At 43.9% G+C, this 15,532-nt stretch overlaps 1 protein-coding gene across 1 annotated transcript in view; it reads right to left on the bottom strand.

Moving 5' to 3' along the window:
* The window catches only part of LOC308155651 (death-associated protein kinase 2-like), a gene marked incomplete at its 3' end in the record, with an annotated part of 37,379 nt that overhangs the window by 5,388 nt on the left and 16,459 nt on the right, over nucleotides 1-15,532 (bottom strand). The window contains exons 2-5 of the mRNA XM_080529024.1: nucleotides 5,716-5,778; nucleotides 2,742-2,963; nucleotides 1,102-1,240; nucleotides 115-244 (exon numbers count right to left, since the gene is read on the bottom strand). Coding sequence (XP_080385150.1) covers nucleotides 115-244; nucleotides 1,102-1,240; nucleotides 2,742-2,963; nucleotides 5,716-5,777 — 553 coding nt within the window. The 5' untranslated portion in view covers nucleotide 5,778. The remainder of the gene's footprint in view (nucleotides 1-114; nucleotides 245-1,101; nucleotides 1,241-2,741; nucleotides 2,964-5,715; nucleotides 5,779-15,532) is intronic.

The following is a 15,532-nucleotide window of genomic DNA, read 5'->3' as shown; positions in this document are numbered from 1 at the left end:
ATCACACATACCGTACACAATTAAATGTTCTAAGACCACTGAAAACACCCACATCAGACATAGACTTCTAATTGTTCATGTGACCATTGTGAGAATGTGGGTTGTTCCACTTACCAATGTACTCCGGGGTACCCCAGAGACTTCTGTACTCGTCCCCCGGTGTGAAGCGGTGGGCCAGCCCAAAATCAATGATTTTGATGTGGGGGTGTGGCACTGTCTTATCAACCAGCATGATATTCTCTGGCTGAACAGAGAGGAGAAACACTTGTTACTTACGTGAAGCGTTCAACAATGTAAAATATCAAGGTGTCAGAAGAGTGTCCGAAGTTTAATAAACATGTAGTGGAGGTGGTTCAGTGAACCACAGTACAGTACCACAGCACAGTAGGATGATAATAACGGACCTTGCCTGAGATCCGAAGACTTGCATTAGCTCCCAGAACTAATGCCTGGGCTTTAGCTCCACGGGCTAACACAGTCTAATGGAAGACCACGGTTTGAACCTAGTAGGTCACACCAGCTACAAGACCATGATTTGAACCTAGTAGGTCACACCAGATAGGGGGAACCACCTTCCCATTTGTCTATAATACCTCTAATTTCTACACCCATTAAATCTCCCCTTTTTCTGTGATTGCGTCCCAATTGTCTGTCTTCGCTCCCTTCTCAAAAGGATTGGATCATAATATAACTGCCAAGAGGGGTGGGAGGGTACGAGCAGATGGGGTGATTATTATTATTATTATTATTAGTGTTCCTACTACGTAGTAGTAGGAACAGTATTGTTATTGGTCTTTATTTGTTTTTTACTCTGTGTGTTTACTTTATACTTTATACTACTTACCTTTGCTTTTGATATGTTGAAAACATTTACTTTCTCAAATGCTCCTTGTTGTGCTCCTTTTCTCTTGCTGATTTATTTCCTGCCCATGTTCATCACTACATTTTCTTTACTAAAAGCACATTTCCCCCATTCTAGTGACTCTTTATTTGATCGTGATTTGGATGTGAGGACAGAGGGTGTGAGGACAGAGGGTGTGAGGACAGATGTGAGGACAGAGGAAGTGAGGACCATGCGCCCCCTGTGTGTGCCCCTCTCACCTTGAGGTCAAAGTGGGCGATGCGTTTGCTGTGCATGAAGCCCACTCCCTTCAGGATCTGCTTGAGGAACTCGATGGCCTCTTCCTCTGACAGGTTCTCTTTCGCCACTATGAAGTCTAACAGCTCCCCTCCGCTGATACTGTGGCATGGAGAGGAGGGAGGGGGCGTAGTGAGGGAAGGAGAGGGGAAGGTGAGGGTGACAAAGAGAGAGAGAGAAAGAGAGAGAGGGAGAGAGAGAGAGAGAGAGAGAGAAAATATGGGAAGTTGATTGTATTAGTGCTGCTTACTGATTACAAGGAAAGTCAATAGTTCTGTCTGTCTATACAGGCCGCTCCATTAACAGCTCAGACAAGTACTGAACCAGCACAAAGGCACAAACTCACTCCCTCACTCCCTCAATCTCACACACACACACACACACACACACACACACACGCACAGAAACAACCTCAGTCGGCACACTTATTCTGATTACATTAGATTGCATTTGTGACTCTATGTGTGTGTGTATGTGTGTGTGTGTGTGTGTGTGTGTGCGTGTGTGTGTGTATGTCTCACACATGTGTGGATCTCTGCATTGCTGCTATATTTATAGGAAGTGGGCGGGGCCATAGGGAGCCAGTGTCTGGCTGTTAAGATTAGAGGTAGTAATGATAGTTGATTCTCGTTGTCTTCCTATTAAACAGGATAGGTGAGGTGATCCACACAATGTTTTCTATCATACCCACTGTGTCCTGAGGGGGCAGACACACAGACACACGTCACACAGACAGGCACACACATGTGACACGGCATGATTGCATCTGCACATTATGAGCAATCATGTCTGACACCCATGCGATATACAACAGACCACCACAAAACCAAACACACACACACACACACACACACACACGTCACAACAGAGACAGACCCTGTCACTGTACCAAACACGTCATCCAGCTTTGTTCTGATCCAGAGTCTCACTTTCGCCCCATATCAGTTTTCCTTCTAGACTAACATCACTTGGAAGTAACACCAGTCTAGTTTTATCTCTTTCTTTCCTACAAAGTCTCTCTAACTCCCTATGGTCTTTGCCCTTTTAATTTTTCATTGCCTACATTTTCCTATTTTTTTTCTTTTCTAATCTTTTCTTTTCTAATCTAATCTATGGGAGTAACCTTAACCAGTTGTTCAAAACTTAATCTGGATCAGATTGATCCCGATTCTTTTCTCTGATCGAGGATCAAATCGAGCTGGCTGATCCTGATCAGAAAAAAAAGAAAGAAAAAAGATCTGATCCTGGATCAATCCTGGATCAAAGAATCGGAATCCAGATCAAAAGTTTTAAACAATTGGGCCAGATAGACAGATCCCATAATCGGACAGGCAGAGAGAAAGACAGACAGGCTCCTAGACAGGCTTCTAGACAGGCTCCTAACACGCAGTGGATACAGAAGTTGGGCTTTGTTGCCATAACGTTGACATGTTGCAGCACTTCGTGCCTCCTTCTCCATCCCTTCATCACATCCCACTTCATTCACAGCTCCACAATAAGCTGTGAATGAACACCTCCTCTCAAACACCTCACTCTTTCCACCCAACACCCTCTCCTCCCCATCCTCCATCTCCTTTTCTCCATCCCTCCATCCTATACTCACAGCTCCACGATGAGCACCACCTCGGCGCGGCTCTCGAACACGTCCCTTAGCGCCATGACGTTGGCGTGCTGCAGCGCCTGCAGGATCTCCACCTCTCTCTCCACGTCCCTCCTCTCCATACCCAGCTGGCTGCTGGCGCTCCTCCGCAGCTTCAGGAATTTCCCGGCCCAGCGGACTCCCGAGGAGCGCTCCCGCACCGCCCGCACCTGCCCAAAGTTACCACTATGGGGAGGGAGAGGTGTGGGAAACATGGGTTTCTTTGGTTTATTTTCTGGAATACTTTGGTTTGATTGAGCCTGCCTGGAGTGGTAGATGGGCGGGCTTGCACTTTTCAGACTATTCCCGTTAGTTCCATTGTACCAAGCTCAAATCAAGTTCAGATAAGGAGAGAAAACTATATAGGACAGGCACCCAGGTTTCATGTTGGTACTGCTCTGGGTCAAATATGTACGTACAGTGCCCTGCATAAGTAGTGGGACAGTGAAGCATTTTTTCTTCTTTTGCCTTTGAAGGTTTGGCTTTGAAATCAAACAATTACATTTGTAGAGATTATCAGCTTTTATTTTATGGTATTTTGTACATATTGGATACATATATATACACATGCATATCTTCTTTTGCCTCTACACTCCAAAAATGTGGTTTTGAAATCAATGATGGTATTTTGTACATATTGGGTGCACCATTCAGAAATTACAACACTTTTCTCCATAGTCCCCCTTTTTCAGGGTACCCTAAAGTGATGGGACAATTGGCTTGACAGGTGTTTCTGGTGTGTTACGTCACATAATTTTGCAGTTATAAGAGAGCTCTCAATGTCAATTGATTCTAAGCTTTGCATTTGCCTTTGGAGTCTGCTATTGGTGTCTGTCAACATGAGGACCAAAGAGACGTCAATAAAAATGAAGGAAGCTGTTACAGCCATAGTGTGGTTGTGTGTGTGGTTGTGTGTGTGTGTGTGTTTACTGTTGTAATGTGGTTGTGTGTGTGTGTTTCTGTTATTCCCTGTGTCTCTCCCCAGGTTATTGTCCTTCCCCCTTCCTATCGCCATGGTGATGGCATAAGGGAGCACACCTGTATTCACTTGCTCATCAAGGATGGAGGATAAAGGACAGGTGGAACTAACAGATGGTGCCAGTGGGCAACTGTGTGTTGGTTGCTAGACAGATACTACTGTAGTATGTGCCTGTGTGTTGGTTGCTAGACAGCTAAAGCTACTACTGTAGTGAATTTCTGTGTGTTGCTACAATTTGTAGCGTGTACTGGCGTCAGTAACCGTGACTCATTTTTTAGACGGAGTGTGTCTGTTAGTATTGTGTTTGGCCACTTTAATTGGCTTCTACCTTGTTAAACAATCTATCATTTTCTCCCTGTTTTTGAAAGTAGTTTTCAGTTAAGTGTTTTTCTGAAAACTGTTTATTTTTAAGTTATACAATAGATTCTTGGTTTATTTATATTCTCCTGTCCGCCTCTTTGTCCTCCGGTTCATTACATTATTACTTGCCGCGTCCCCTGGATATTATTTGGGGACATAACAGAAGCGTTTATGAGGCTGAAATATCAGAAAAGAATCTAGAAGAAACATAACCAAAACCTCAAATGCAAATGCAACTGGTAGGCCAAGGAAGGCTTCTACAGTGGATGACCGAATAATGTGCACCACAAGAAAAACCTGAACTTCACTAGCAGAACTAGAGGCGACATTGCAAGACACAAACCACAAAAACAGGATTATGGTTTGCTAAAAAATACCTAAAGAGCCTGCAGACATCTGGAAAAAGATGAGAGAAAGATTAACATGTACCAGAATGATGGAGTAAAGTGTGGAGAAAAAAGGGAACTGCCCAACCTCCACAGCATAACACCTCATCTGTGAAATATGGTGGAGGGGGTGTTATGGCTTAGCCATAGATGGCCTCCAATAGACCTGAATAATTGTCTTCATTGATGACGTAACCGCTAAGCTAACCCCAGTGTACAGAAACATTTCTTCAGCCCAAGAACGAGCCAATGCCTCCAAACTCATTAGATGGACATTCATCATACAGCAGGACAATGACCCAAAACATACAGCCATAGCAACTAGGGAGCTTTTCAGGGACTGGCCAAGTCAATCTCGATTTAAATCCTTTTGCATTTAAGCATTTGCTAAAGAGGAGACTTAAGGCAAAACCTCCTCAAAAGAAACAACTGAAGATGGCTGACGTACAGGCCTGGCAGACCTTCACCAGAGAGGATACCCAACTTTTGGTGTGGTTAATGGGTTGTATACTTTGTATACAAAGGATTAAATAGGGTACTATATGTCTAAAACGTGTTGTAATGGCTGCATGGTGATAGCAACATCCACAGAACACTTCAATAAAAGCTGAGAATCTCTACTTTAACTTCACTCAACTTTTCAAGTATAGATCCAAACGAAGAGCAGCACTATTTTGGGTGAGGACTGAGGGTTAGTCTAGAGCCAGAGTGGTGAATGTCATAGCTCTCTCCTCTCTCTCTCTCAATGTAACCCCACCTCTACAACTTCTACCTATCTAAATAAAGAAACATAAAGAGTGAAGGAGGGTAGATGTCCACTCTCCTTTAAAAAAAGAAAAAAGAGGAGTCTGAGGATCATCATTGTAGCTGCATCTCTACTCACACCTCCTAGTAAAGATTTGACATGTGTGTGGCCTAGCAGTGTAACAACTGTCTAAACATACACACTTGTCTCTGGAGTTTACTTCTTTTTTTTTTTATAAGGGGGCGTTTAATTATTATTATTTTTTAAAATCCTAATAACACTTCAACACTTTTTGTGCAGCAGTGTGTTCAACATTTCATATGATGTTCAATTTAGATCAATAACAAAACCAACTAATTTACATACATTTTTTATGTTATTTGCAGTAGAGAAACAGTACCGGGGGTAGTGGGGATGAAGAGGTCTTTAGGAGAGACAGTAGTACTCTGTACGATTATACTCTCTCACCTGCCCAGCACTTCTCCGATCTCATAGTAGTCCTCCACATTCTGTAGTTTAAAAACAGCCATTCTGATGCTCTTCTTTCTCTCTCCCTCGTTGTCCTCCACGTCTACTGCATTCTATATAAGTTATAGGGATGACAGAACATACAGTATATGTAAGGTTAACAGATGTAAATCATATGAAGGATAGGACATGCTTATTTGCACGAATCAGACCATGGAATCCAGGATGATACACAGACCAATGTGAACGCAAGAGAGCCATAACATTCCACTGAGGCATATACAGTACACTAAGGGAGAAGGCAGTGAGACTGAAATGTGTTATGCTACTGATGTGTGAAGAATCCTGGCATACAGTCATAGAAAATACTCTCCAATGGGGTTCTTACAGACACAAACTGTCATTTGGGATGCCTTTCTTGGATATATTAATGTATATATACCCATGTTGATTCTTGAAAGATATTTGTTCCGTCTATGAATTTGAGAGTGGCACATTTCTCCAAACCCATCCCTCAGCTTTTTGTGGCTGGGCTGGCGTTTAGAAATGATGGATTGTCCCTTTAATGGATACCATTGAAGAGAAGCATTTGAAAGGCAAGGTGAACATAAAACATGTAGTAACAGCTTAACATGAAAACTGAAAAATGCATTCACACACAACTACTGGTACTACTACAAACACACATTCAATTTCACATCCTGTACTGTAAATAGACCCATTGATTTGTATCACTTTCTTGAGTTAAATCAAGCTTTCTACTCCCTTTTAAATATGCATTGATCAAAGGCCATAATGTGTGTGTGTGTGTGTGTGTGTGTGTGAGTGTGTGTGTGTGTGCGTGTGTGTGTGTGTGTGTGTGTGTGTGTGTGTGTGGTCATAATGTATAAATAACACAACTATAACCTGTCACAGCCTTAATGAAGTCACTGGAGACACTCTATGAAACTTGCAGAAAATGTGTGTGTGACATCAATTACAGTAAGCTGGTACTGATGTATGTATTCCTGGCAACCAAGATCACAAACATATAAGTTGTCTATTGTTAGCCAATCACGCGATTACAAGGCACGGATGCATGCGACAATGTCACGTGAAGTCTTATTTAGAAAATGAACATCTAGTTGGGGGCCTTAGGGCTATATGAGGCCTAATTAGCATATTTCCAAGATGGCGGCTCCCCGAAAATGAAAAAAAAGAAATTGAAAATAAAAAATAAAAAATCCAATATTGACCCATTTTGAATGTTGGGGAGCATGTGGGAGGGCCAGACCTCGTGAACTTAAAGACGGTTACAATTTGAAGTTATTTTTTCTGAGTGGGGCAGTCCCACTCATATTTTTCCTTTTTATTGACAGTTACAGTGAAGATTTAGACAGGAAGGATGGGTGAGAGAGAGAGGAGGGATGACATGCAGGATATGTCCCCGGCCGGAGTCGAACAATATGACGTTGGCTCCTCCTTAGTAGTGAGTCCTAAAAAGCTTCGATCATGTCAACCCAAAGCCTGTGGCATTCATTGTGTCATAGCCTATGTGAGGGGGAGTATGGATGACCTTCCAAGTATGGATGACCTTCACAAGGCAGTAACAGATAATGTTGATTCCAATCTGAAAAGCTGGGCAGAATCCTGTAAACATTTTTAGCTTCTTGGTAGATTAGTTACACAACCTTCCGATGTGCATGCAGCAGGTGTGTACTACATGCCAAATGTTATCTCATGTTGCGATATGCAGCAAAACGGCAAGCATCTCATGACACTGCCAGACCAGGGTATCAGAAGGGGAAGCATCTACCAGTGAGTGGGGGACAACCTTTGACCATCTAACTATTGCACAAATTGTTGCTCTAGTTGAGGATTCAGATCCTCCTTCACAATCTCCTATTACGGCAACTCTACAGGAACCTTATGAAAGAACACAGGTGTTTGTGTCTGATTATGAACCCCACACAACAACATTCAACAACATCTCCTCAGCTATCTGCCTGAATAGAGTGAACACCAGAAGGGGAGGGAAACCTACATCGCAAACAAGGAACAAGTTGCTAAGAGGAACAATTAGCTCAGGATGATTGTAGTTATCAGCGGCAGGAGAGAGGGGAGGGAGGCTATGACCAGGGAGGAGGGCAGGGGGTCAAGTTGGCAGGTGGATGGCTTGGATTTCCGGATGAGTTTAGATAAATCGGCAGCAGAGGGGAGATGGAAGCAGGAGAGAGGTACAGAGAGGGGGGATGGGGAGATAGGGGAGATGGACAACTGGACATAAGAGGGGTCAGTTGTTGGTGGATGTTGGCTATTTTTGAGTTGAAAAATGACATCAGAGAGTTACAGTGGTCAGTGGAGTAGAAGTGTGGGGGAAGGGAGTCGGGGGGGGCGGAGTGAGTTGTTGACCACTGAGAACAGGGCCCTGGTGTTCCCAGCACCAGCAGTGATTTTGTCTGTAAGATATTGGGATTTGGCTGAGGAGAGGGCGTCTTTGTAAAGGAGGATGTGGGCATGGTGCATCTGTTTGTGAACAGTGAGACCGGTTTTTCTTGAAAGCCGCTCCAGCTGACGTCCTTTGGCTTTCAGCAGACGTAGGTGAGGGGAAAACCAGGGGGCAGAATGGGGGAATGAGACAGTCCGGGTTTTGAGGGGGGCGAGTGAGTCCAGCAGAGTTTGGAGTCCATCATTGTAATGAGAGACGAGCTGATCAGGGGTGCATGGGGGGGTGATGATGGGGAAAGTGTCGATGCCTGTTATGAGATCTGCTAAATTATTATGTCTGATGTTGCGGAAGAACATAGTACGTGACTGTTTGGTTTTGGATAGAGACAAACTTAAGTTAAATGAAACAAGCATGTGGTCAGAGATGGGGAGGTCAACAGCAGAACAGTTGAGGGGAGTGACACCTGAGCAACAGACCAAGTCCAAAATATGACCTTTAGAATGGGTAGGGAAATCAATATTGTTGGAGACCAAAACTGTCCAGGCAAGAGATGAAGTCCTTAGTGAGAGCATGATTACTATTATCCATGTGAATATTTAAATCACCTAACAGAATTATGTTGGATGAGAGTGAACAGATGTGGGTGAGAAATGTGTTGAATTCATCAAAGAAATCCTTGTTTGGTTTGGGTGGGCGGTAGATATTAACTAAAACAGTTGGGGTAGGTCCATTTAGTTGTAGAGCCACAGACTCAAAAGAATGAGACACTGGCAGAGTGACAGGAGAGACCTTCCAGGACTCGCGGTGGATTATCGCGAGACCCCCCCCTCTGCCGGTGAGACGAGACCCCCCCCTCTGCCGTTGAGACGAGACGCCCACAGCAGGTTAGACACGCCTACATTAGGTTAGACACGCCCACAGCAGGTTAGACACGCCCACCGCAGGTTAGACACGCCCATATCATGTTAGACACGCCCACAGTAGGTTAGACACGCCCACAGCAACTAACACCAGGACGAGGGTCAGGGGATGCACAATATCAGGCTGGATGCATAAGTGTCTAATCAGGGTCACCAGGTGGAGTATTGTAAGACCTTAACTGGGTTCAAGTTCGTGGAACACTTGTTGATTTATAAATATGTCTGAAGCCTCGGGTTGCACTTACAACTACCATTACGAGGCGGACACACTCACACACACACACACACACACACACACACACTCAGACACACACACACACACACACACACACACACACACACACACACACACTCAGACACACACACACACACACACACACACACACACTAACACACACACACATACACACACACTCAGACACACACACACACACACACACACACACAAACACACACTTTTGGCTCTTAGATATCTCACATACCGAAAGGGGGCGTTGTGGAAACGAAGAATTCCTCCTTTTTCTACTCATCCTTAACTGTATCCCCGCGGACAGTCTGTCTATCATGTACCGTTATACATATTTAAGTAAATATGCAAATATATACAAATATATAGATTCATCAACTAACATTAAAAGATACATTAGATATTAATAATATTAACATGAATAACATTATTAGATATAAGATATTATTATTATTATTAAATGGAAAGAGAAGACAAAACTAACATACCGAAAGGGGGCTTCGTGGAAACGAAGAATTTCTCCTTTTTCTACTCATCCTTATGAAAGTAGCAGACTGTAGCAGAAATGGTATATAATATATATATATATATATATATATATATATTCTCAGCGGACAATCTCTCTATCTATATATGTACCGTTATACAAGTCTGTATGTACCGTTGTCACACAAAAGTTTGACCAAACCATTCTATTATAGGTTTATCATGACGCCATAGTGCCGTTGTCACACCAACCCATTCTATTGGGTTTTTATGACGTCATGGTGTATTTTTTACGTCTGCGGTCAAACTTCGGAGGGCGCGCTCAAACAGATATGTTTGCATGATAATAATAATAATAATAATGATGATGATTATTATTATTATCATTATTATAATCATAATCATAATCATAACCCTTTTTTGTATAGCACTTTTCCTGCAAACGTTGCAGCTCAAAGTGCTTTAACATATAAATACAAATGATGCAATTCAACACCCTCTCTGCAAGCCAAGCACACATATCTGTATACGCCTGTCTTCCTCATAAATAAATATTGCCTATGTTTTCTTTCCTGTCCTGATTATGATAGTATATGTTCTGTGCATAGGCTATTATGTCCCTGTTAAACCTACGGTTAGACTTTCAAACGTTCAAATGTTGCAATATGGTGATCAGACGTTGGTCAGCCTCAAATTCGTTCTATATGTATGTGTGCTGATTTGTCAACTTATCAACAAGTTATGCTGCTATAAGCCTATATTTTGTTTTGGTCTGAGTTAGTTAGCCTTTGGTTGACATGATATGATTTATATATTGTATAACGAATACAACTCGCCCCGGCTCCCACCAATCAATGTCATACAGGGACTGTTTTCCTGACAATTCACTCGCCTCTTCCTCGTCTATACTATATGATATTATAGTAATAGTATTATTGTAGTATGCTTAGTACTGTATCAACAACTCATAAACGTCAACTGCGCAATATCGATGTTGATTATGGTGTTGAAATTGCACCTACTTTCCTTGCACCTACTCTGCCTATGATGTATTACGGATGTAATACGGTATTATTAATACATAATAATAATATATATGTTTAAAAGACTGGGCTAACCCTGTTGTGTCCACACATAGGGTTACCGGTACTTGGGGATACTCTGCAGGGTTGATACGGTGATTAATGTATGATCGATTACTGTGATTGTGATGTGTAGCCTAATTGATCTGTGATTTATTTGTATTTGTATTTTATTTTTTATTTAACCTTTATTTAACCAGATAAGTCAATTGAGAGCCAATTCTCATTTACAAAGACGATCTGGCCAATTGGCAGAACAGAGGCAAGTATGTACACAAAACACAACACAATATATACAATATAAAACACAACCCAATATAAAACATGAATGCCATGATACACATGTATCAAAAACATCTATACATTACAATACAATATGTAAAAGACAGCAGGGACCAGGGGGAAGTTAACTTAAAAGCAGGTGCAGTGATCCGAGACAACATGTAAAAGTGAGTGTTTAAAAGTGGTGAGTTTTCGTGTCACTGCAACACGTTCCAGTCAGTGGGGGTGTAGGTACCTACAGCTACCTACAGGGGGCAGCGAACTGAAGAGAATGACTCAGGCCAAAGGAAAAATATCTAATCTCGTTATGAGCTGTTTATTTTATATTGTAGTGCTTTTCCCGTTGAAAGGTGGGCAAGATGGAAATCTATGTTTATTTTATATTGTAGTGCTTTTCCCGTTGAAAGGTGGGCAAGATGGAAATCTATGTTTATTTTTGTACTAATCTTACTATCCTTGTATCTATTTTCAGTTTTTGTTTTTGTTTTGTCTTGTGTGTTTGTATGTGCTATCCTACCTTTCTGCTGGATATGATTTTGTTTGTGGTTTCTTTTCTCCTATTGACATGCAGTAAATGTCCCTAGATTTTTATTTTAAACATTGATATTGACGTGGAGTGGAACTCTGTACAAGCCTTCTGGGCGTCGTTCCCTCCTTGCACAATTTCTTGTGTGCTAAATAAACAAACTAAACTAAACAAAGGAGGTGCGGACTTTGGGGGGGGGGGGCAGAGTGATAGTATATTTGTTGGAGCGGAGATTGCTGTGCTGGATGAGAAGTTCAGTAGTAAGCAGAGGTAGGGGGGGGATCTGCCGATGATGGATTATCAAACATGTGAATGGCCATAGCAAACACGTGAATACACATGGAAAAAAAACAAGAATCCTTCTTGTAGCATTATGACTGCCAATGTCCCCTGTCCCGAGCATAGATGACTTTTTCTTTCTATGACTGATGGATAGAGTATTCACTTAGTTAGACAAATGCATTTGTTGTAAGTTATTTACTGATAAATGCAAAAAATGGAAATGGAAATGGAAAAGAACACCATGCAGGTGAATTATATTCCATGCATTACAATGAGGCCCAGTATCTTCAGCATTGTTCAGTTGTAGTCTATTAGTCCATTAGTGAGATATTGATCCCAGCATGTATGAAAAATCTATGTCTGAGGATCATAGCGTTTTTACAAGGTACTTACAGTAAGTGGGGTGGATTATAGGTTGGCCGTTTTTTCTCTCATGATTGACTTGTCTCAAACACAATCTCTTGTTGTTGTGCGCCCTCTAGTGGTACTAAAACCATATGAGCAGTATGAACTTCTTACTTTGACCCTTTTAGTCTGAGGACAATATTTGATCAGATATTCTACTGCAAACAAATTGCCCAACAATCAAACATGCTCGATCTTTATCTTCCATGTGTCGTCATTGTAAATACGTTAGAATTGCAACTTATTTCCTTTTTAAGTACAGTGGACAAGATGACAATAGTTCATGGAAAACATATGGTCTTACTGAATAAATCCATAGGTGTAACATATTATTACATATTTATTGATGAACTGAACCAGTGGGTCAGTCGCCTGGTGTGGAGTGATGGCCAGTTGACTTGGACAGGTCAGGTCGCAGTGATGTGTGTTGAAAGGGGCACCGGTGACAAAGCGGATGACAGTGTGATGGTGGATGACGTCCAGTTTATTGAGAAGGTTTTTGGGGGCAATCCTGTCAATGATATCTCCATAGTCCAGAATTGGCAGGATGGTCATTTTTCACCAAAGTGTGTTTTTGCAGAGTGGGTGAAGGAGGCTTTGTTGCGGTACAGGAAACCAATTCTTGTTCTGACAGTTTGGTGAGAAGGTTATTGATGTGGGTTTGGAAGGAGAGTGAACTATCAAGCCAGATACCTAGATATTTGTATGTATTGACACATTCTAGTACTGACCCATCCAGTGAGGTGATTTTTTTGGGGACAGGAGGCTTGGGGGTAGGGTCCGATTGAAGATCATGCATTTAGTTGTATTGGTGTTTAGGAGAAGATGGAGGTTGGAGAAGGCATATTGGATGCTGTTAAAGCTCTGTTGGGGGTCGGTCAGGGCAGTGTTCAGAGAGGGGCCAGACGTGTAAAGAATGGTGTCGTCGGCGTACATTTAAGTAGGGATTTAAGTTGGTGTGAAGATGGGAAACAATCACAGTCTCTCTTTTTAGTGTTTTCCTGTGCTTTTATATTCATTCTATACTTGTATATGTTTATATATATGTTTTTATATTCACTTGATGTTCTTATTCCTGTTGTAAAGCACGTTGAGCTGCATTTCTTGTATGAAAGGTGCTATATAAATAAAGCTTTACTTACTTACTTACTTACATGTGATGTGTTGCTCTTGTCTATTGTTGATACTTCAGTAAAGAACACAGTGACGCTATGATACAGTGTGTTGTGTGTGTGTGTGTGTGTGTGTGTGTGCGCGCGCTCGAGCGTGTGTGTGTGTGTGTGTGTGTGTGTGTGTGTGTGTGTGTGTGCTATGATCCAGTGTGTTGTGGTGCTTCTTACCTCAAACAGAACAAACCCTAACCCATATGTACAGTCAGTGTGTAGGGAATCAGCAGTGTTCGTCTGGTTTGCCTGCAATTAATCTCGATGTCAGACTGATGATGATGACTACATGTGTTGTTTACTAAAACTGTTGTTTCTCTCCCTCTCTCTCCCTCTCCCCCTCTCTCTCTCCCCCTCTCTCTCTCTCCCCCTCTCTCTCTCCCTCCCCCTCTCTCTCTCCCCCTCTCTCTCTCCCCCCCCTCTCTCTCCCTCTCTCCCCCTCTCTCTCTCTCACACACACACACCCCCCCTGTAGGATATCTCGTTCCTGTTCTTGGAGCCCTAATATAATTAATAATAATTTATTGAATTTATATAGCGCTTTTCCAAGGCTCAAAGACGCTGACAATATAGGGGATATGGGAAACACAAAAACAACAAGTAACATGGAACACAGAGTCAGCGAACGGGGATGGGGGGGGGGGGGGGGTGTAGAGTCCGGTGTCGATGTTGCTGGGAGCCTCGATGGATGTAGCGGCGGCGCTGGAGAATGCCCGCCCTGGTGGCGGCGGCGGCGGCAGCAGCGAGGCGATGGCCGTTGTCCAGCGAGTGCAGGTCAGCGGCAGCATAGGTGAGAGCGACAGCGCGGTGCCGCCGCTGCCGCCGCCATCTGCGCCGCCAGCCCGGGACCGAACCCGCGCGGCCGACCAGCCTAGCCGTGCCATGCCACCGACCAATTCCCGCAGCAGTGAGCGAAGGCTGGGAAGGACCGACACCCACCTGCGGAGACGGCAACCCCCAAACCGGGGAGGGAATGGTGGCCACCTCCCGGGACGAGGGTAGTAGCACAGCACGGCCAGGCTAGCGATGTCTGAGAGCGGCGCGCAGCGGGCCGGCCGGCAACACAGAGCCGGGGGACAGGAACGAAGAGGCGGTGAACACTGCAGTCCGGCAGCGGAGGCGGCGAACACTGCAGCCCGGCAGTAGAGGCGGTGAACACTGCAGTCCAGCAGCGGAGGCGGCGAACACTGCAGTCCGGCAGCGGAGGCGGCGAACACTGCAGTCCGGCAGCGGAGGCGGCGAACACTGCAGTCCGACAGTAGAGGCGGTGAGAGGCGGGAGACGGCGGGGGGGGGGGAAAGCAGCGCAGGCAGTGAGAGGCGGGAGACGGCGGGGGGGAAAGCAGCGGAGGCAGAGAGAGGCGGGAGACGGCGGGGGGGAAAGCAGCGGAGGTCGGCGAAAAAATCAAAGAAAACAAAGTGAAAAAATACCTGGAAAAGAAAACAAGCTCAGGCTCCTCCGCGAGGTACCAGTCGTGTCTGGCGTGTCTGTCGGACCAGTCTTGCGGCTGGTGTCCGTCCCTGGGCCGCTGCCTGGCGGAGCAGGCGGAGCAGGGGGGCAGAGAGCACCACCTACAATCATCATAAAAACATCTAACAAAGAAGAAGAATGACATCAACATAACATCACAGAACATATAACAAAGGAGGAAAAAAAAGGCATCAACATACACGACAACAACATAAAAAAAAAAAAAATACCAACAAAATAAAAGTTGTCAATGCAATCCATCAGTTTGCTGAACAGGCATCCTTCCTTCCCAACCCTCTGATGTAATCACCGATCTGATCTGACATATTTAATTAGTCTTCCATTAGGCCCCTACATCCTTTGTCAGCTTATATCTGGGACTGCGTATAACTCTGTGTGTCCGCTCGTGAACTTTGACCCCACAGGACCCTTACTGCGAGTGGCAGATCAACTCTAGCAAGAAGGGCGACTACCAATGCAGCCGACGGGGCAGACTGGAGGGGTCCATTCGCGACCCAGAGGGGTG

The sequence above is a fragment of the Nansenia antarctica genome, assembly GCF_963989245.1.
Source record: "Nansenia antarctica genome assembly, chromosome: 1".
Classification (NCBI taxonomy): Eukaryota; Metazoa; Chordata; class Actinopteri; order Argentiniformes; family Microstomatidae; genus Nansenia; species Nansenia antarctica.
The sequence above is the reverse complement of the archived record's forward strand: the minus strand, read 5'-3'. Positions and strand labels throughout refer to the sequence as shown.